The sequence below is a fragment of the Perognathus longimembris genome, chromosome 14 (assembly GCF_023159225.1).
Source record: "Perognathus longimembris pacificus isolate PPM17 chromosome 14, ASM2315922v1, whole genome shotgun sequence".
Lineage (NCBI taxonomy): Eukaryota > Metazoa > Chordata > Mammalia > Rodentia > Heteromyidae > Perognathus > Perognathus longimembris.
Genome location: NC_063174.1, coordinates 7,827,989 through 7,851,317, shown reverse-complemented (window position 1 = coordinate 7,851,317; position 23,329 = coordinate 7,827,989). Strand labels below are relative to the sequence as shown.

Sequence of the window (23,329 nt, the reverse complement as noted above, 5' to 3'; positions counted from 1 at the left end):
AGGAGGCAAGCACTCTTGCCACTAGGCCATATTCCCAGCCCCCAAAACAATTATCTTAAGCACAGTGAAATAAAAAGAACATACATAACTTAAAAAACATGGAAAACAATACGCAAAATGAGAATTCAACCAAAAGATATAAAATAGAGAAAAGAATCCAGCTGAAATTCTAAAGCTAAAGAACACAAGGACTGCTCTGAAAATTTCCACAGAAATCAACAAAAAATATATCTGATGACATTTTAGAAAGAATCAAGTCAGCTCATAGATATGTCATTTTAATTGCCAAAAAACCAGACAGAAAAAAATTCACAGAATTATGCAACACCATTAAACTGAATTAACCATATGTATCTGAGCATGTCAGAAGGATAAAGGAAAAGACAAAGAAGAAAAAAGCTTAAAAATAATTACAGAAAAGAATCCCCAAATCTGGAGGATATAACATCTAGATCTATAAATAGATGAAATATAAATATAGCTTTACTAAGATATATAATCAAATGTTTAAAAGTTAAAGAGCAAAGTTGGAATGCAGTAAGAAAAGAGTAACCCATCATATACAAAGGAGATGTTCAGAAGACTTCTATTACAGAGCACTCCTTAAAGGCCAAAAGAGAAAAAAGAGGATGTATTTAAAGCATAAAAATAAGGAGGAAAACAGAAAAAGAATCCTGCCAAGCACAGAATACTTGACAAGGTTTTCCTCCATAAATGAAAGAGATATAAGGGCTTTTCTAGAGAAATAAAAGCTATGAGAGCTCATTGTCATTAGATCTACCTTATATGAAATACTAAGGGAATTCTTCAATTTGAAAGGAAAGAATAAAAACATACGTAAGTATAAAAATCAATATAAAGGCAATTATGTAGTTAAATTTAGAACATATGGCTGCTACAGTGACACATATGTAGTGTGTGTGTGTGTGTTTGCACGCTCCTGTGTTAGAACTCAGGTTTGAATTCAGGGCCTAGTTATTATCCTTTAGGTTTTTACTCAAGACCAGTGCTTCATAACTTGAAGCACTGCTCCACTTCCAGGCTTTTGGGCTAACTGGAGACACAAGTTTCTTTCCCAGGCTGGCTTAGAACCACAGTGCTCAGGCCCCAGCCTCCTGAGTAGCTAAGATTATAGATGTGTTTCCACTGTCACCTGGCTCATACATACATCACTTTTAGCTCTAATATCAAGTTAAAAGACAAGTGTTGGAAATGACTATATATAATGTATATATATATAATGTTGTGTCAGTGGATATATGTTATGTAGAAGATATATAAAATATAGAAGTTAAATGGTCTAATTTTCCATGCAACTAAAATTAAGTTGTTATCTGCTTAAAATAAACTGTTATATTTTATGTAAGTCTCATAGTAACCACCAACATAAAACCACAATGGACAGAGAAAAGGGCAAAGGAATCAAACAGTCCTTAGTGCTCCTGAGATCACATGGGGAAAGCAATTTTATCACAGTTGTCTTGGCCTTCTCTCTGATCTGCAAGAACATGACACCCATAGAGGCAACCCAGACAGCGCAAACTCACCGAGATATCCTCCCTAACTCAGACAATTAGCTGAGGTGAGAGAAGGGACAGCTCTGAGCTGAGCTAATGAGCAGTCAGGAGCCCTAAGTTTCCATATGGCAGGATCTGACCTGATTAGCCTGGCCCTGGAATGGCAACCTCTGCTCTTCCACAGACCTTGAGATGTCAAAAGCAAGTGAGGTCTTAGTTGACTCGGTAGGAGAGCTGAGTGGATGCCTTTGGTAGATGGAGCCGGCGAATCAATCCAGTGATTCTTTTTGAAAAAAAGATTTCACTGTCTTTATAATAAAAGGCTCTTCATCATCATCATCATCACCATCTAAAAGAATTGCTGGAGACACGACTCAAGTGCTGGAGTGCCTGCCTCCTGGCAATAAAGTATAGTTTCAAACATAAGTAGTGTGTATGTGTGTGTGTGTGTGTGTGTGTGTGTGTGTGTGTGTGTGTGAGAGAGAGAGAGAGAGAGAGAGAAAGAGAGAGAGAAAGAGAGAGAACAATTACATGGCACTACAAAAGTACTCAAATCACAAAGGAAAATGTCATGTAAGAAAGACTAGATCAATAGAAAAAAAGGAAGTATTTTAGCAATTTCAAAATTTAATAAAATATGGCAATTTACATATCAGTAATTGCTCTATTGGTTTGTTTGGCTTCAACCTGGTATGCTAGGCAAATACTTTGCTACTAAACTACATGACCATCAGTAATTACTAATGTAAATCAACTAAATTATTCACACAAAAATATCACAGAGAGGTTAAATGGATAAAGAAAAACAACTTACAACTATCTGTTGCTTGTGTTACTTCACAGCCCAATTAATAAAGGGGCTAATGAGTTAAAGAGAGCCTTCTCAGAAAACAAAGTGAAAATGGACAATAGACACATGAAGAAATGCTCACCATTTCTGGCCATAAAAGAAATGCATTGTGCTGTGATGAACATAGTTGTGCTAATAGCTTTAGTGTGGTATTGCTTGTAATCCTTCTGGGTCATGGGGTAGCTGTATGTTTAGCCTTTTGAAGAACCTCCACATTGCTGTCCAGAATGGTTGAACAGGGGCTGGGGATATGGCCCAGTGGCAAGAGTGCCTGCCTCATATACATGAGGCCCTGGGTTCGATTCCCCAGCACCACATATACAGAAAATGGCCAGAAGTGGCGCTGTGGCTCAAGTGGCAGAGTGCTAGCCTTGAGCAAAAAGAAGCCAGGGACAGTGCTCAGGCCATGAGTCCAAGCCCCAGGACTGGCCAAAAATCAAAACAAAACAGAATGGTTGAACAAGTTTATACTCCCACCAACAGTGTAGTAGGGTCCCCTTTTGGCCACATCTCTGCCAGCTTCTGTTGTTATTAGCTTTTTTGATAATGACCATTCTTACTGGGGTGAGGTAGAATCTCAATGTTGTTCTGATTTGCATTTCTTTTATGGCCAGTGATGATGAGCTTCTTTGTGTGCCTCTTGGCCATTCTCATTTCCTCTTCAGAAAAGTCTCTTTTTAGGTCTTTAGCACATTTAGTAAAGGGGTAGGGTTTTTTTTTTTTGAGCATTTGTTTTAGGGGAACTTAATTTTTTGAGTTCCACACATATTTTAAATATGAGGCCCTTGCCTGTTAGATGGTCAGTGAAGAATTTCTCCCAATGTGAGGACTTTCTATTTATCCAGCACAACTATGTTCATCACAGCACAATTTAAAATCACTAAAATATGGAACCAGCCCAGATTCCCTTCAGTAGATGAGTGCATCAAGAAAATGTGGTACATATACACAGTGGAATTCTATGCCTCTAGCAGAAAGAATGATATTGCCCCATTTGTAAGGAAATGGAAAGACTTGGGAAAGTGAAGTGAACAAGACCCAAAGAAACATACACTCTATGGTTTCCCTCATTGGTAATAATTAGTACATGTCTAGGATAGTCCTAGCAGAAGATCACAATAGCTCAATAGCTATGTACATATGAACAGATGATGCTAAGTGAAATTAACTCCAAGTTATAGAAATGAATGGTTTATAATTGTTGTTATTTTCAATGTACCATGTGAAATTATGCCATTTTCTTTTGTCTTTCTTCTCCATGGTTTTACCCCTGATGTCACTGTAACTGATTTTGGTACCCTGGGTATTGTATATACATATATTGGAACTGAGGAAGGGAAGAGGAATATTAAGATGGGGAGACAAAGGATAAAAGACAAACCAACGCCACAACAATACTTACAAAACTATATGCTGTAAACCAACTATACAACTGGGGGGTGGGGTGGAAACTGGGGAGGGAGGAAAGTGGGAGAAAAATGAGGGAGGAGGTAACAAGTTTGATAAGAAATGTACTCACTGCCTTACATATGAAACTGTAACTCCTCTGTACATCACCTTAACAATAAATTAATTAATAAAAAAGAAATGCAAATCAAAACAACAATGAGATTCCATGTCACCCCAGTTGGAATGGCCTTATCAAGTAAACTGAAAATAATAAATGCGAGCAAGGACGTCATTTTAAAAATCAGCCTTTGTTCCACTTTCTTTTACTTTAGAAAGCTGTACTGGAACTGCTTGTAAAACTATCCTTTGGATTTTCCCACTTCCCCATACAGTGGTATGAAGCAAATTTATTTAAATATATCATTGAATTTTAACCTTACCTTAGCCAGTTTTTGTTACAAATCAATTCTGGGTTGTATCCAAATGGCTTAAAATTAATTCTAGAGATGTACTAGGTGATACCTGTGAATACAAACTAGGGGAAATGAGGATACAATTGTTGTTTCTGTGGTACTGGGGTGTGACCAAAGAGTCAAATTCTGGGGGGCGACTTTTGATGTGGTCCAGAAGTCATCTCCCCCACCCCCCAATAGATTTTGGAATCAGCGTGGACATTGTTGCACAGAGCACTTAGGAATGAGAGAATCTTGTTTGTTGCCTTTTTCACCTAAGCATAAGGGGGAAAACTCTCAGGGGCCTATCAAGATTAAGATTTATAACCTTTATAACGTGCTTCACCACAGACGCCTTTTCGTGATTTTTATTTCTGTCTGATGTGGGGGGGGCAGGGTATGAATGAAATGGATGTAAAAGTGTCACATGTCTGATGCAGCCTTCTTTGCTGAGTATTAAAAGTCAACAGCTCAATATCAATGGGTACATGCTAATCAAGTCCTAATGTACACATTCCAACATAAGCCGTAGAAGAAGAAGCAATAGTTGCTTGAATTATATTTACTACCAACTCTGCTCGGCCTGGATATGGTGAGTTGAAGGTGCAAAAGAAAAAAAGGGTTTTTGACTCTTCAATGTCTGTCCATTTCTCTCTTTGGAGTAATTGTTAGCAAGTTTTCAATGTTCAGCTCTGTCAGTTGAAATTAGATAGATTTTTTTTCATGTGACTATAATACTATATACTATGATCCATTTTCTCAGGCTATGGACAAATATAGAACCCTAATTTTTCTAAAGATTAAAAATCTGTACAAAGAAAAAAAATAAAAATTACCTAAGACATTTGAAGAGGATTAAATCCTACCCAGTGCCTGTTAATTTTGAATGCTTTGGCTACAGCCAAATACTAATATTCTTTGAAGCTTTGCCACCTCAGGAGAGAACACTAGGAATGATTCAGGAACCTGAAAGAACTATATCTACTTTCTCTCATGTTAAAAATTCTAAAATAGCTCTCTTAGATCTCCATCTAATCTTTATACTGTGGGTCTGAGGTCACGGAAAGTAGTATTATTTATGGGGCTATTTGAGAGTAGTTTTAACGGACCTGAGAAAGTTCCCCTAAGAGTCTTCATTAGGGCTGGGGATATGGCCTAGTGGCAAGAGTGCTTGCCTCGTATACATGAGGCCCTGGGTTCGATTCCCCAGCACCACATATACAGAAAATGGCCAGAAGTGGCGCTGTGGCTCAAGTGGCAGAGTGCTAGCTAGCCTTGAGCAAGAAGAAGCCAGGGACAGTGCTCAGGCCCTGAGTCCAAGCCCCAGGACTGGCCAAAAAAAAAAAAAAAGAGTCTTCATTAGACTGGTCTTATTTACATTTCTGAAAATCATGCATTAAGATTTGAGGAAATAACTCTTAGTTATGCTTTTATCTCTCATTAGTATATATTAATTGTAAAAAGTTTTATATTTTAGCATGTATACATAATATACTTCAGCAATACTTACTCCCCTAATATCCTCTTTCATAACTGTTATCCTTTCATCTTTTTTTAGGTTTAGATTCCACACTTGAGGAAAAATATTTGTCTTTCTCATCTGGCTTATTTCGCTTAACATGATACTTTCTAGTTCCATCCATTTTCCTGTAATTGATATAACATTCTTCTGTGCGACTGAGTAATGGTCTGCAATAGTGGGAGATACACACAGATACACACACACACACATACACACACATACACACACATTTTCATTTTCTATTCATCTGTTGTAGCTAGATCCATACCCATAATGAGGCTTCTGTGCACAGTGCCATAATGAACATAAGTATGTAGTATCCTGACTTATGTCATTCCTTCAGATACATATGAAGAGTGAGTATAGCTGGAACATGTCTAGTTGTATTTTTAGTTTTTCTTTTCTTTCTTTCTCTTTCTTTCTTTCTTTCTTTCTTTCTTTCTTTCTTTCTTTCTTTCTTTCTTTCTTTCTTTTTTTGAGAAAAGCTACTGATCTGTAGTCCAAGCTGGCCTTGACCCAGGATTCTTCCAACCTCTCCCTCCTCAGTTCTAGAATCACAGATTTGTGCTACCCCCAGATTATTTTTAATATTTTGAAGCATTTCTATGCTTATTTTCATAGTGGCTGGCCTATTTATATTCCCACCAAAGTATATAAGGAATCCTTTTCTCCTTAGGTATTTTAGTTTTCCCTTTATTTTATAAAAGTATATTTCTTTTCAGAAAAATCACTTGAAAATACTGCACATTTTATAGTACAACCTTTTAAAATTCCCTTTCTATACATTTTAATTTCCAATATTTAAAACATTAAATCACTGACTTCATCTGGCTAGCTGGCAAGTATTTAGAAATAGGATAAGGACATCATCTTTACAATAACAATAAAACATTTTTAAAGAAAATAAATGGGATGGAACAAAGAAAAAGTTACTTGTTACAGTATATTTCTCTTTCTAGAAGTAGACTTTTTGGCCAGGCACTGGTGGTTCACACCATAATCCTTGTTACTCAGTAGGATGAGATCTGAGGATTGCAGTTCAAGGCCAGCCCTGGCAGGAAAGCCCATAAAACTCTTAGCTCTAATTGATCACCAGAAGACCAGAAGTAGAACTGTTGCTCAAAGTGTTATAGCCCTAGCCTAGAGCAAAAGCACTCAGAGATAGTGCTGCCCAGGCCCTGAATTCAAGCCCCATGACGAAAGAAAGAAAGAAAGAAAGAAAGAAAGAAAGAAAGAAAGAAAGAAAGAAAGAAGGAAGGAAGGAAGGAAGGAAGGAAGGAAGGAAGGAAGGAAGGAAGGAAGGAAGGAAGGAAGGAAGGAAGGAAGGAAGGAAGGAAGGAAGGAAGGAAGGAAGGAAGGAAGGAAGGAAGGAAGGAAGAGAAAGAGAGAAAGAAAGAAAGAGAGAAAGAAACAAAGGAAGGAAGGAAGGAAGGAAAGAAGGAAGGAAGGAAGGAAAAGAAGTAGACTTTTGACTTAAGAGATTGTTGAGTTTGCCAAGTAGTAGCTAGTTGTGGAACAGTTCATAGGCTTACTGACTCTAAGCCCTAATTGTATGTGCTTAGATAAGTTATTTCAACTTCCTCCCTCAGTTTTCTATTCTGTAAGTGTATTTTGCCCTACTACAATTTCTTAAAGGATATACAGATGGCAGCCATTTCCACATTTGATAATATAGGGAAGTGTCAGGAAACTACAGCCTTTGGCTCAAATCTAGCCCACTCTCTGCTTTTGTAAATAGTTCTGTAAATTAATTTTATTGAAGATAGGCACATTTGTTCATTTACATGGTTGTTTTTGTACTATGATGGTAGAGTTGAGCAATTCTGACAGAGATTATATTATTACCTGGCCTTTTGCAGAAAATGTTTGTCAAACCCTGATTCTGAATAAAACAATGATTCAGCATTTCTCTGAAAGGTCAGTGAACAGCAGAGTGAATGGTAGAGTTTTGGAATCTATGCAAATATCACCTGATTTGCTGTTTCTGCAGTGAGTTGCCCTGTAGATTCAAATAAGTCATGTGTACTTTTTTAAAAAAACAAGATCTTGACTCATAAAATACCCATACATATAAGAACGTGAGCATAATTTTCAATTTTTATATAATTATAGTGTATTTTAAGGACAATATACATACAAATTCCTTTTACACCACAAATTTGGCACATTAATCACTGATAAGCTTACCAAAACGAATCCATTCATCTGCTTTCTTGATGACAGTCTTATGGGAGGCCTGAATTTGCCCTTCCCTGGGTGTTTCTGGGTCTGGGCCAGTGTTGGGGCTTCCTTTCCTTGATGATGGATAATTTGTCCTCAATTCAGTGTCTTTAGAATAATGAACTTGGCTTTGCAATGCATGGAACATATGATTAAGTAATTATATATTCTTTTCTCCATGAAGGGTCGTGGTAAAAAAGCAGTGCTTTCTAGACAATGGCGTCGAAGCTTCACTAGCACAGCTCTAGAAGGCCCTTTGCCAGCTGGCCTCATCAAGTCATCGACAGGCTCTCCTACATTTTGTTTTTCTAGTATGTTCAGTCATTGACAATTCTGCATTTTTGTCACATGCTCTAGGTTCATACCTTAGTGTTTGTACTCTCTTCCTGCTCTTTATTGGTTGGGTAGAATTTTCTTCTGTTTCTAACACCACATCTATCACATAAAGAAAAATGAAAATTTCTCACAATTGCTTTTGGTTTTTCTCTGAAAACAGGATACTGTTCTTCCCTCCTATCCCCAGACTAGTTCTGAGCAAACAAAACAAGCCAACCAAACAAACAAAAAAAACCACACAAAAAAATTGGCAGTTCGGTCTCCGAAGGCAATGACTTCCCTTTTCCAAGTTGTGCTTTCCTCTGTCTCCCAGAAAGTACACTGTGGTGTATCTGTCATTACTCCCGGTGTTAGAGAAAGGAATCGGTTCTGTGAAGAGCCTAAGATAGTTCAGAGAAGGGGAACCCATGCAGCTAAGGCCTCTGGAGAAAGCCTGTCCTTTCCTGTGTGCATCTTTCCTGCAGGAAGCCACAAGAAGAGGCAGAACATGCCAAATAGGCTCGTAGGTGGAAAGGTTCCTGAATAATGCTTGTGTTTCAATACTTAGAAAGGCAGAAACTGTCTATTTTTTGGACTTCTGACAAGTAAAATATTTTCCCCATAAATTTATTATTAGTTATGCTTTTGACAGGTTATAAACATTATATTATGTTTTTATTGCAATATAAACATATGGTTCCATTCTTCCAATGAATCTGGCAAGACATAGAAAATTTAATTAGTCATATGATAATCACTGGGAGTGCAAATATTTTAGGAATATTTAAAAAAATTAAAATGTTTTAGTGCTTGCCCAATGTGGTCCTAGGTTCCATCGACAACACTGGGAAAAAGTAAACTTTAGAGAGAAAATAGAGTTTATGATCATAAAGAAAATAATCATCAAGTCTCAAAAAGGTTGGAACTTTTTCATTTAAAAGACATGAAAAATAAGTATACTGATACAATTCAAAAATGCACAGTCAAATACAATTATATTGAATACCTAAAGCCATTTACTATTTGGGGCAAATTGTTTAAGATAGCAAATGATAGATCTATCATAATGAAATAATAAACCAGGAGTGGTAGCTCATGGCTAAAATCCCAGCTACCTGGAAGGCAAAGATCAAGGAAAGCCTAAGCAAAAAGAGAGGAAAAAAATTAGCCAACCCTTATCTTCACCAACAAGCTAGGTATGGCTGCACATGCCTGTGCTCCCAGCTAAGTGGAAGGCTGTACTGTCTGTGCAAAACCAAGAAATCTTATCTGAAAAAAGAAACAAACAAAAAAAGGGCCGGCGGTATGGTTCAAAAGGTAGAGTGCCTGTCCAGCAACTGCAAGGACTTCAGTTCAAACCCCAGTACTACTAACCAAACAAACAAAGCCAAATGAAATTTAGTTCTTCCCTTTGAGTTGTCTGTGATGAGGAGACACAGGGTAGATACGCGTCACAATTATCCAGAGTAGTTCATACTTGAAAGCCAGAGAGCTTTGGATTGACGTCTAATTTTACCACTCATTAAAAGTGACCCAGGGTGGTTGTTGGTGGCAGTGTTTGTTCTTGCTTTGTTTTTGTTTCTTTTTTTAAAACATTTTTTTTCCTTGGGGTGGGGGGAGATAATGGCAGGGAGGAGAGAAAGGGAGGGAGGAAGGGTAAACAAATGCAATCATGCTACTCAGTAGACACTATGTGAAAAATGACCTATGTAATTTGTCGGCAGAGATGGATGGGGGAAACTGGGGGAAAGTAAAGAAAGAGGTGACATTGTCCAAAGAAGGAAATGTCCTCATTAGCTGACTTATGAAATGGTTGCCCTTCTCCATAACACCTTAATAATAACAAGAAAATTACTTTTACGTGTATTTAGGTAGACAAAACTTAGCCTCCTTGTGTTTCTGCTTCATATATACAGAATCAGGATCAGTGTTTTTCCTTCACAGCATGAATAAGTAAGATAGTTGTGTAGATGCAAAATGGAATATTATGGTTTTCAAAATAAGTGAATTAAATAATACTTAATAACATAAATTGAGTCTTGGACTTATTATAATAGACAAAAAAGGAAATCCTAAAGGATAAATTATAGCACAAGTATCTTTTTAAAAACATTCATAAACAATTAAATTTAATACATTTCATTTAATTATAGTACATATTCTCTTGCTTCCCATTTATAGGATTGTGATTAGCTTATGGGAGAAAAGTAGAAAATGGAATGGAGTTGAACAATCACTGGATTCAATGTGAATTATTGTTTACACCCTATCTTTTGCTTAAGGTAGAAGACTCTCTGTGGTTAACATAATATTTGAGAAAAATAAAGCAGACCTGGGTATAAAAGCAACTAGTTCAATGAATAGTGACAATGAAAACAAAAATACTCTAAGGAAATAAGATGTGGCCTACATATCTGACAATGCCATATTCCTGCATCTTGGAGGATGGGAGGGAGAAGTAGATTTGTAATAACAACTCATTTGGGCATTAAACTTTAGGCCATCAATCTTTTCTGCCTTGGTAGTACATTTTCGGTTAACTTGAGCTAGCTCAAGTTGGCCTGGAATTCATGATCCTTCTACTTCCACCTCCCAAGTGCCGTGATTATAGGCATGCATCACCATGGCCAGGTAATTAAAATAATTTAAATGGGTGGAATGATACAGGTTATTGGAAACCCTTCATAGGTGCTTCACATGCCTAAAAGAGAAGGTAACTAAATTCTCTGACAGACTGTTGAGCGGAGTAAGATGAATGAAACCTGGTTCTAGAGGGCCAGGGTTTGTTGCTTGATCTCAAAATCTTTCTTTATCACAAAGAAGTGGCCCCTTTTCTTTAAGATCTTTCATACTAAAAGGTTTCTTGCCATCATGTTACATTCTACAAACTTAAAACTTTAGGCTGACAATAGGAAGGATACAATCACTAACTGGAAGACTCCAGCAGTATGGGCCCACTTAGGCAATTGGGGATATTTTCACATGCTTTCGAGTAGATACTATGTACATAATAAAAATAAACCAGAATAAATGCTTCTCTATGAACACAAACGTGAAAACAGTTGTGTTGGTAAGGTTAGCACTATTCTTGGTGTGTGCAGATCTGCTTTGAATTTATCCAATTCTTCTCTCAATGGGCATTATACAACACACACAGGCAGGAGAGACTTCCTCTACACAATGTGTATTTGCTATGCTTGATGTTTATCTTTGTACATATATACACATTAGCATATAAGAAATGTGGAAGGTATCCATAAATTCAGGGAAACATTTAAGTGCACAGTGATACATAGATATAGGGGCACAATACTTTATGTACTTGATAAATATTTCATCTCTACCATAAAGAAAGCTTTTTATCAACTTTGATTGTTTTTTTTATTACCTTAAAGTACTGCAGTTGTTTCTCAGAATTCATTGTTCCTTCCTTTTCTTGTCTCAGACAGGAATTGAAGATGAAAAGCTCCGTATCTCTGAGCCACCCTTTCAGTTCTTTGATCCTGACCTCCAGCTGCCTTACCAGGCTTCCACTTTCAGGAGAGAGCAGGTCACGTGGCCCTGACCCACCGTGCCCTGCCATTGTGTCCTGTATCTTCTCTCTTAGGGTTTTCTAATGCAACAGATTAAACACAAAATAAAACAACAGATTAGTTTAGGTACCAAAAGCACATCAGAAAAGCTACCTGCGCGTATCCCGTTGGACCTTCAGGTTAGCTTGCTGCTCTGCTTGAGGTTCCATTTCTCAGGCAGTACATGGTGTTCTAACCACCAGTGGATGCTTAGAAAAATCTCATTCACTCTTAACAGGACATTTTTTTTTTCAGAAGTTCATTCTTGTCATAGGTATAAATTCATTTGAATTTTCATGACAAGGATATACAGTAAAAAGTTCTCTGCATAGAATGTTTGCTAGAAATCTGACTTTAATCAGTATACTTAGCTGGGTACTGCTGGCTCATGCCTGTAGTCCTAACTACTCAGAAGGCTGAGATCTGAGGATCACGGTTCAAAGCCAGTCCAGACAGGAAAGTCCATGAGATTCTTTAGCTGCCAGAAAACTGGAAGTGGTGCTCTGGCTCAAAGAGGTAGAGCACTCTCCTTGAGCTGATAGAACTCAGGGACAGGGCCCAGACTCAGAGTTCAAAACCCATTTGCAAAAAACAAACACCCTCCCCCCAAATCAGTATACTAGAGAAGCCAATGAGAGATTGTACAGAGATTTAAATTCTTTTTTGTTTGGTGAGGTACAATTGGTCAAATGACAGTAATATTTTTTAAGAGGTAGCTTTCTTACTGCTGCTGTTGATTTGACCTGACTTTGAAATTGTTCAACTTCAGAGTTCTTCCTACTTTCCATTATGAATGCTAGAAGCTCTATGTGTTAAAATCGTCCAAATCACTGTGCTAGGAGCCCACTTAGATTATCAATTATGGCATGAAGGTATCTTTGAGCTGTTTTTCTTTTCTTTTTGGTAGAAAGCACTCTCTTCAGTGAATCAATAGGATTTAATCTATAATGATAAATTAAACCTACAAAAATAAGCTTTAAAACACAAATAAAATTAAGTCAACACACATTCATCTGTTGTGGTGTGTTTTGTAAATAGTATCTTTAGGAGATTGTAAGAGAAAAATAGCCTTTCTTGGCAACACCCTTGTATTTTCATGGTGCAAATATTGATAATTTAAAGACCCTCAGTGGAATTGAGATTTAGCTATTGTTTTTATGCTGTAACAAAAGTAGCAGCAGGAGGTGAAATCAATGCCCTTGGAGGGTAGGGTCACAAAAAAGAATTTATTGCCACTTTTTTGTTCTGGAACAGTTTGCAATCATAAATTCTTCATAAACAGAATACTTCAGAGAATGGTCCGTCTTCATAAATATACGACAGAGGACATCAATTTCATTTAATTCACAATTTGTGTCAGCACAGCAGATGCCAATGCCTGCCTTGATAGGGTTGTTTAATATGCAATTGAGACAGAGTAATATGCAGCACTGGGGACAAAATTTCACAGATTAAACTGTACGCACCACTGACATTTCATTCTAATGTATTTCCATTCCACACTGTTCACCTTAGATGAAAGTAATATTAAAAACCATATCCCTCTATTTTACTATTGTTAGAAGTTAAAATCCTTGTCTTTAATTTTTTTCATGCCAATTAAAATGTAATCATGCCAATTAAAACAGTATGCCTGGTGGTGGTAGTGTGGTATAGGTTTTGTTAAAATATTCCTTCCATTCTACTCTCTTCCTAAATTGTTGCAAAACTACACACTGTAATTGATATTTTTGTCATGATGCCAACCACTAAGGTCTCTGATTTATTAGGAACAGTAAAACATTGTTCCTTCAATGTAATATTGACTAAGATTTTGTGATGAGGAAGCAATTATATATGGTACACTTCAAACAGATTTCAAAGAGGATCATTGTTCATTATCAAATTATTAAAATACATAGTCAAATGCAATGTAAACAGACTATTATTTTCTCTCTCAAGAACATAAAATACTATCCTTATCTATTTTGTAAACAACCCTTTAAAATATCATATACTCTCAATTATTTTCCTAATTCAATGAGTTCTGGAGACTTGAGTAGGATCTGATTTAAATCACCGCACTATAAAGTGCAAGGCACTAATTACTTTTAAGAGGCAATGTAACAATAGACTAGAGAGTAAGAATTTTTAACATTTTAAGTTACTTTGCACAACTGTAGAATGTATAGAATTTAGATAAGAATCAAAGACTTAAACTTGCAGGTTTTTAATCACTGTGATTAAGCATGGCATAAATGCAACACTGGCATTTCTCCAATTCATCAAGGTACATGGAGAGCTTCTAATTCAAAATATTTTTGGAGTATTATTTCTTTAAAAAAATTTAAAGAGGCAAAAAATGGAAGGCATGAAAAATTATGCTCTACAACTGACACTACCCATACTTAGCTGTTATGATTAATCATTTAGGTAATTGACAAATTTAGCTTACCCTTGATTTGAAGTGAGGGCAATTTAGGAGAGAAGCTGATGAAAAACTACAGGTTAACTTCTCCCTCTCTGGTGTCTTCCAACGAAAGAATGGTACTGTCTCCTGCACAGTACCATCCTGGTCTCTGGGTAAGGGAATCTCTAGGTTGCCTTTCTGCCAGATTCTTGCATCTCAGTGTTTGGCTGAGACCCAGCCCATCATTCCGTGAAATGAATTACACAAAACTCTTTTTTTTTTTTTTTTGCTTTTGTTAAAAGTGAGCTGGAAATTGAGGCACCAAAAAAGGGCTGATTTAATTCTGCAATTCAGATCTGGGTCAGATTTGCATCTTTGTTTTGGTGGCTTTAGTGTAGCTTGAATGCTGTAGTGACAACTCTACTTTTCATCTTAAGGGTACAGTAAATAGTTAAACAGTGGATGTCTCTAACATGTACCTTCAGAATAAATTCTATTAACATTCATTCAAGCATGACAGTCAGTATATATCAGATATACTGTATCATAGTTGACTTGGTACATACCCATAATACATGGCATATTTTACTTACTTTTTTATGTATTAGAGAACCAAAAATTATTAAAATCTGAGAGGAGACAAGCTTAGAATAGAAAAAAAATCAACAGAAGAGGAAAAGCAATGTTTCCCCTTAATAGCACGAGTAGCTTGTTTCAAATGTAGGTAGTGAATTCAAAGAGAGAGATATTTGTGCCTTAAATTAGAAATCAGACAGATAGAGTACTTTACACAAAAAAATGTACACATAACCTACAAACAGTAATAAAAATGCAAATACCCCAAGCAGTTCCCATTTTTCATTAATTGAATCCACTTTTTCAAGGAGATCATTTGGTAGTAAAACGCCACCTTTCTTCAAAGCTTCAACCTTACTAAGCAGCTCCGTCTTTTTCAGATGTCTGATGGACATTTCTACACTGTACCGCTAAAATGAAAAGAGAAAGAGATATCATTAGGAATAGAGAAGATTTTAGAATATCCCTGACAGAGTTTATAATGCTTATGGATGCAAAAGATTTTGTTTGCAATAAAAGTGACATTCCTTTAAATCTAAGTGTCATGTGTGATAGAGGAATATTGCTGACAATAGTTAAAAATATATTATCAAATTATATTATCATGCATATGCACAGATATCTAAGTTATTTTATCAATGATATTAGATTTATGTCTTTTTTAATTAAGTTAAATTATTAATAGGAAAATTCTGAATCTAGAAGGATTTGGTATTATAGTTAGTTTTGGTCAACCTTTGACTACAAAGCCAAATCTCACGTCAGACCCAAAAAACAAATCCCCAAATAGGAAGCTTCTATGTCTTCCTTTCTTCTTTTGCTGCTATGGTGACCTGAACTCAATGCCTCAAGCTCTTAGCCTTTTTTTTTTCCTTTTTTCAGCACAGCCAGAGATCTACCACTTGAGTCATACCTCCATTTCCTATGGGACTTTATTTCTTGACCTATAAGTTCTCTGAACAAATCAACAATTTGTCCTCATTTTTCTTTTACTTAAAATGTCTGTGTGGGCTTCAGGAAGTTCATATAGTGAGAAAAAGAAAGAATAATTTAGGAGTGGTTACAAAACTTCTTTATTTATTACTGTAAACTGCTCATGTATATTATAGTTGATTATAGGACGGTTATATATATCCCCCAATATACATTATATTTAGCAAACTGCCAGATAAGTCTCTATTAAAAGATGTTTTTCTAGAGATAATGTAGAAGCTACTTAAAATGATAATTACTATGGTGAATCTTTCCAATAACTCTATTTAGGTAACTTCATAGGAAGTCTAGTGGACAACTATAAATAATAGTGACTATATTTTAATATATGTGTAAAAGTACCTTTGAGTGGGAAAAGTCAAACATATTTTACATTTTAGCACATTCAATACTTTAAAAACTATTACGTCACTGAGTTCTATGGTAGCATTGCCCCTTTGCCGTAAATGACTTTGGTGGAATACTTATCAGATCAAATAGGAAAAACTTTTGTTCAAGCAAAGTAGTGCTAATCAGAAAGTTAAAACATGCCCATTCACTTGGGTGATTTCATTCCCCTTGAAAATATGGTATTACGGAGCTCCCAAAGTAAAATACAATTAGAAGCAGCTTAAAAGAAAAGAAGGTGTGAAATCACTGTTTCAGTTAATAGATCTTCAGCATTTGCATGCATATGTTTGCATACTTTTACTTTCATATTTTAATCTTTCATTACACTAAACATGAACATCATTTGTATTATGTAAACTTCTCCAAATGTTAGTCATTTGTGGATCATAGAACAAAATGTTTTAAATGAGGTGATTTAAAGCATTTCATATTATTAATGAATGTTGATCAGGGTGTCAGAGTATCCAAAATTGCATGAATATGCATATTGAAGAAAATCAAGAGTTGTTTTAGTGCTTTCAGAATCTGGCCTGTAATACATGGGAAATTCTGATTACATTTTCTAACATCAAGCAATTACAAGAACCACATTACTACTACAACACAGAAAACACAGTGTCCACTTGAGTTTTCTGGACTGAATACTCAACAAGCATTCTAGGAAACTTTGATGACAGACAGCGAGGGAAATCTGCTTCATGTAATCAGATTCCCTTGTAAAAAGTTACAGTATTAATTTGATAACATTGACATGATGCTGGGGGAAATCAGTATTTCAGGAAAGACAAGCAATCTTTTGCAAATCTTTCCCTTTTGTCAAGAGCAGTCATCTATGGAGGAGTGAGTCCATTGGTTGTGCCTTCTGGGAGTGGCTTCTACTGACTAACATTTTTATTTGTCATTCTCTCATCTTTTCCCTTTATCCCAATTTGAGCAGTTCCTATACAGCAAACCAGTTAAGAAAGAGAATAGTATAGATGTATCCCATATAAATAATAATCTTGTAATAATAAGAATATGAAAAGCAAGTAATTTAATTTTAGACACAATAAAATAATTTTCTCTGTGAAATGTGGCATAAGTAGTTACAGCAGTAGCTATTAAAATGGCTATTACATTAAAAAAAAAACTTGTCTTTATGTATGCTCTCTTTGTCACCATGTACCTTACTGCATAAACAGCTTGATGAAAAATGTGATTGATAGACAATATCTTCCAACTATAAAAGCTAAGAGAATCTAGTTAATTGTTAGATGTATTGGTATGTGAATGAAAGGTACAAGAATGTCATGAAATTTAAGGTGAAAATATTTATTTTAATTTTTGTGTACTCTGAAGCTTGAATCTGAAATGATTTAGAGCCTCAGGCCATGTATGAATAATAATACCAGGAGGGTTATAATTTTGTCAATGCTAGTTTAGTTTTGCTTTCTTTCTCTCTCCGTAACATCTCTTTAGAAACATTAGATGGAGAGAGTCAACTGCCAGCTCTATCTGTTCTTGTTCATCCTATCAAGTAGGGCTACTTTATCCTGTGGTGAGAAGATAATTCAATCTTCATATTCATTTTACCTCAGCAGTAAGTGAGCAGGGGCTGTCCCATTGTGTCCTGTAGTCTGGGGATGTTATGATATAGACTACTTTTCAATAGCCAAAAATGAGATTAGCAAAGTTAAAGTCAGATGGCTTTTCTGGAGTGCTAAAGTAAATAAGCATCCAGTATTTAATTTCCCCACAGCACCTGCTGTGGGCCTCTCTGTCTAGTCAAAAATAAAATATACTCTATTTAAAGGACATATTTACATTATTAAGTATATTTGCTTGGCTAATTTAATTTTAACTAATGAATCCTCCCAATAGATTTGTGAGTGATCTAAGTTACAGACACAGTATCCTAAATACTTCTACCTATTCCTATTTAAAAGAAAACTTTTTTTAAAAAAAGCACAAAATAACTACACATAGTCTCTTAGTAGCTTGCTATTTTTTGCTAAGAATTAAAATAAAATTCTTATTAGAGTGTGCACTGAAAAGCACAAGATGCTAAAACTGAATTATAAAACAAAGCCAGCAAAAACAGAGTTTTCTGAAATAAATATACTTAGAAATGCATGCAGACTAGATTGAGATAACTTTTTTTGACAGTTATGCTAAAGGCTCCCCCCAACCCAAACCTTTTTTTTTTGTTGTTGTTGTTGTTAAAAATCACACCGAAAATTCTGCCCAAATGGAGACTGGAACAATGCCTTGAAACAGTGTTAATTGTCACCATGGAAACCAGAAGAATAAGCCATTTTGAAACTGGTATAGAAGGCACACATTGAGCAACTCAAGCATTTTTTCTGCCTCCCTCAATGTTAAAGAACAAGATGCCTTGTCACTGTGAGGTCAGAAAAAGAAAGCATCATGAAAGGGTTGTAGATGCTCACTGTCTGGTAAATAAAAAATAAAAAATAAACTCTATGCAGCTAATGCTGTAAGACTCTACCTAGTGAATCTTTTTTGAAATAGAAAGATCATCAAAAGATGGCCAGGATTGGGGGATGGATTCCACCTAAGCAAAACTTCAGGGCTATATTATGTGAACCTTGCCCCCAAAGCTCCCTGGGAATTCTGCTGTTGTAATAAAACTTCAGAAGAGGAAAGAAAAAAGGCAGCATGATGGAATTCAAAATAATGCTCTAAAAGCACACAGAGAGATTAAGACATCCATTGTAAGACTTTTGTATGGTGCTTCTGTTGGTTATGCTGAAAAGAGACCAGACATGGCTAAACAGGGAGTGAAGATTTAGCTATGAGAAACACAGGAATTCAACCAAATAATTTCCTTGATTATTAGAATTCTGTTCATTGGGTTATAAATAGTTACATCTTACAACATATTTCCTGCTATTAGGAAGAGTTAAGAGAAGAAAAGTGATGTAGTCATAAGAATGACAAATTTGAGTATCTTTGCCCATGCACTTTAGTATCTCAAACACCTGTGTATCCACCATGATCACCTTCCCCATACACACAAAAGGCAGATATATTGTGAAAATAAAGTATATCATAACTGTATTAACAACAAGGCATATGTAAGGAACACACCCAAATACAAAATTACCGTGTGAAGATGTGCATTTTTGTGCTAAAGTATAAGGATGTGCCTGTCTATGACTCTTATATTGTATTCTCTAGCTAGTGTTTGCCCTCCTCATTCCAGGCTTCATGGTGGCCCCTCGGCAAGTCCATGCCTAATGCCATTCACTGGTGAACAAAGAGTCCTTTTACAGAGAAGTCCAGGGTCCATAGCTCAGCTGTACTGCTAGAGGCCAGTGTTGCCATTGTAGCAGCTCTTGTGCTGTTCCCTTTTCCAGAAGACTAGGGTCTAGCCTCTCACAAAGTATAGGACGCGTCACAGGAATCAGTATCACCAATACTTGGGGGAGATATTCAAGATTAAGGAAGGAGGCTCAAGCTCAAGACAAATGATGGTTCCTATTTCTTGCAGACTCCTGTATTTTACCACTAGAATTTATGGTGAATAATTGCATGGAGAAATTATAAAGACTCCTACAATTGTCCTTGTAAATTAATAATAGGCTTTCTTGATTGGGATAAATTTGCTGCTGAGCCTTTGGAAAAATTAAAAAGTGCAATGTCATTTAAAATTGCCAGCACTCTCACAGCAAATTACATCTGAGGTTAAGAATTGAGTTTTGCTCCCCCTTCTAGCTTATTCCATTTGCATGATCTGGAAATCATATTACATTGGCCATGTATTGTTAATTGGACATAGATTGCATTATCTTTAATATAAATCAAACTACAAATATTAAAATGAATTGCAAATTCCCTAATAGAAGATCATAAAACAATCTTTTTAAAAGTATCTCCCATTAATAATTTAATTCCAATTATATCACTCAGGAAATTTAAGTAGGAGACTTGGCAAACTTATTTCACCAATCATTTCTTTTACATAACAAATACCAAAATCTTTTAGAATAAATACAGCTGGAACAGAATTTATTATTACAGAATAAAAATAAAGACACTGATGACTGAAAAATTTACATGTTAATTTCATGTAAAATACTACACAAGAACAATATGTCTACCTGTATCTTCTCTCCCCAACTCAGGTCAAGAGAGAAAACACCTCGCATAGGAAACTTCACTAATTTTAAGAAATATTCTGATTACAGCTTCTAAAATTACAGATTTAATTATTATTATTCTATGTATTTTTTAAAAGATTCTTTAGCCCTTAGATATTTCTATAAGTTGGGTATCTTTCTGAAGACTTTGCATGGCCTTTAATGAGTTTGTATTAAATATTTAATACTGTTTAGGGCATATCCACTACCACCAAAAACAGTTCTATTCCCAGCAGTCCCACTGTTTCAGGCAGAGGACTTGATTGATCCTCCTAGCCTGAATTGAGTAGAATGAAAAGAAGCAGTTGGAAAATAGCTGCAATCATTTAATGCAGATGACCTCTGACAGCCTTGCAGCTCTTCTATCTGAACAGAAATTTGCATGGGGTCTCTGTGCAGAGGAACAATGTAACCTAAATGGTAGACAATCTTTATTCTAATGAAGTGGGTGTCAAGGTCAATGTAAAACTGCAATGATAAATGGTGCACCACTAGGCAAGAGAAGTTGCATAGGCATTGTAGTGCTTTCACATTAATTGAAGACTGAAACACACTGCGTGAAAAGCACAAGCCTCTCTTTTCACCATAATGTATTAGTGCATCAGTGCCCAAGTGATTTCTTCAAGATGCTTGCCGGTTGACATGTATCTTATTGTAAAAATAACACAAATATGGAAGTTCGCCTCCAAAGTGTACATTTTTAGAATTTAATATTTTCCTGGAGCAGGACTGCAAAAATTAAATAAAATGTCCCCAGACGATGTCTTGATACCTAATGTAATTCCTTTGATCCTTTTTTTCTTTTCTTTTCCTATTTAGAACTATCTTTAATTAGTTGCAACCAATCAACCTTTTATAGAACTTTCACTGGGCACTTTCATGCTGAGCTAACTGTAAAAGAAGATAATCATTTAAATATTATTTCTCCTCACCATTAAGTTTTCAGCTTAGTCTGAAGTTGAGGTCTTCAAGTGTTGCTTATCCAAAATGAAAATGTAATAAAAGAAAATAGCTGTCATCCACTGTGGGAACTAGAAAAGCCATAATTTGGTTACTTGACATTGCCAAAGTATCTATATAGAAATAATTACACCATTTCTTCAGTTGATTCAGGAATTGTGTGGCAATCAATATTTTTCATCTCATAAAAGTAAGGACAATAAGCTGCTTTAAAAATTCTGATGTAGTTAAGCCAGTAAAAGGAACACTGTTTGCTAACACACTCATTAGCAACCAAGCACTTTAACTTGATCAATTAAACAGGAAATGGAGTTTCACCATTAGGTTCACAATTTGCTAAAATACTGATAAGACCATATTGCTAACCATTTGAAAAAGATATCCAGGGTAAACTTAGAATAGATTATAAGATGGATGACTTTTTATGGTGGATATTTTTTTCTGATTCTGATAAACTGTGATCTTCCAACAATAAGCTTCCTGCTACATGTAGATTTTAATAATGCAATTACAATTTTGCTAGTCAAAAATGCTCTGTACGTCTGTAGCTTTGGTGACCAGGTTATTAGTATACTTTAGTATAAAATAAAATAATATTGCTAGTTTATAGCTTTGTTGTAAAAACAAACTGTGTCGAAGAGAAATCAACAATTCCTGAAATGGTCATAAACAAGAAAAAAAAGAATCTTACCACAAGGAGGATAGTGCAAAAGAAAAAAAAAGTTTCTGATGAAACTGTTTAAAAAACTGTACAGCTTCATCTGTGTGTGATTTGTCAGGTCTGAAGCTTTGACGTGCCCAAGGGGCAGACCCCAGCGGGGAGTAGGCTGCCGAGCTAAATAGCTGTGAAAGAAGTCTTAATGTAGGATGGAATTCAAACTAACCTTGACATGACCTCCGGAAAAATATGCAAAAAGTAAAATGAATGCTCTCTGCAAGATACATCCTAATTTTTGTGGTGGAGCTGGTTAGTTTTACAAACATAACTGAGACCTTAAAAGAAAAACAGAAAGCTAGTAAAAGGGGAAAACTTTCAAATTCCGGGGCGGTGGGTGGGGGGAAATACCTAAGCAGGCATGATGTGTTCCTGTGAAGGCATGTGAACCATTTGGAAAGAATCCAAATAAAACCCCACACCGAACAATATTGTTGTCAGCCTGTCTATTCAGGAAATTTTTTTTTGGTAGGTTGAATATAAATGACACAAAGCCAAGATTACATCATTGCACTACAAAGTCTGTTGGGGCTTTTAGCTGAACAACCCCCTTGGATCTATTGGTTTAGGACAGTAATTCAGTAAGGAGGTTTTAATGTGTTATTTTTCCTTTGGTGTCACTAAAAAGGAGTGGAATTTAAGTAAGAAATATCCCATGTGCTTTCTAGTCTATTTCTTGCTTTTGATCTGTATTTGATAAGCCAAACTCCAGATTCTGTTGATGCATTTAGTCCTGATTTGACTCTATTATAAACTGTGCCTGTTTTGAAGTGATCTGTTTAGTAGGAAGCCATTTGTTCTGGTTCCCCTGGACAAGACCTGGCTAACTCACTGGATATATGGAAATTTTAATTGAGTGTCAACTTGTGTAGAAATTCAATCCTATTACCTTCTCAATGCAATTTTGTAGCAATACCAGTTATTTACTACACTACTAACCAGATTTTAAACATAATGAAATTGCTAGCAACATACACCCAAAATCTAATGACTTAAATCCCTAAAGTAAGGATGTGAATTCGTGGATCAGGTGTATATATTTCCATTAGAGTTTTATAAGCATAGAGCAAGCAGATGTATGTAACCCTGTAGAAGCACAGAGACATAGGAATTTTTGCTGTGAACTTCTTGAACAACAATACACGAAGATCACTCTTTTAATAGGCATGTTATGATATAGTCCTCTTTGGTCAGTCTTTTTCAGTATTGTAGTGGCATAGATAAGGAAAACATCAACATGGTATCTTGATCAGATTGCCAGGTTATGCAAATATCACTGATTAATAAAGAATAATAGCTCAGCTCAGAGCTCATACCTACAGGTATA

The 23,329-nt window shown here is 35.8% G+C and overlaps 1 protein-coding gene across 1 annotated transcript in view; it reads right to left on the bottom strand.

Annotated features, from left to right (window-relative positions):
- The window catches only part of Akap6 (A-kinase anchoring protein 6), a 334,863-nt gene that overhangs the window by 61,457 nt on the left and 250,077 nt on the right, over positions 1–23,329 (bottom strand). Inside the window, exons 10-11 of the mRNA XM_048362246.1 lie at positions 15,066–15,212; positions 11,654–11,878 (exon numbers count right to left, since the gene is read on the bottom strand). Of these exons, the coding sequence (XP_048218203.1) occupies positions 11,654–11,878; positions 15,066–15,212 (372 nt within the window). The remainder of the gene's footprint in view (positions 1–11,653; positions 11,879–15,065; positions 15,213–23,329) is intronic.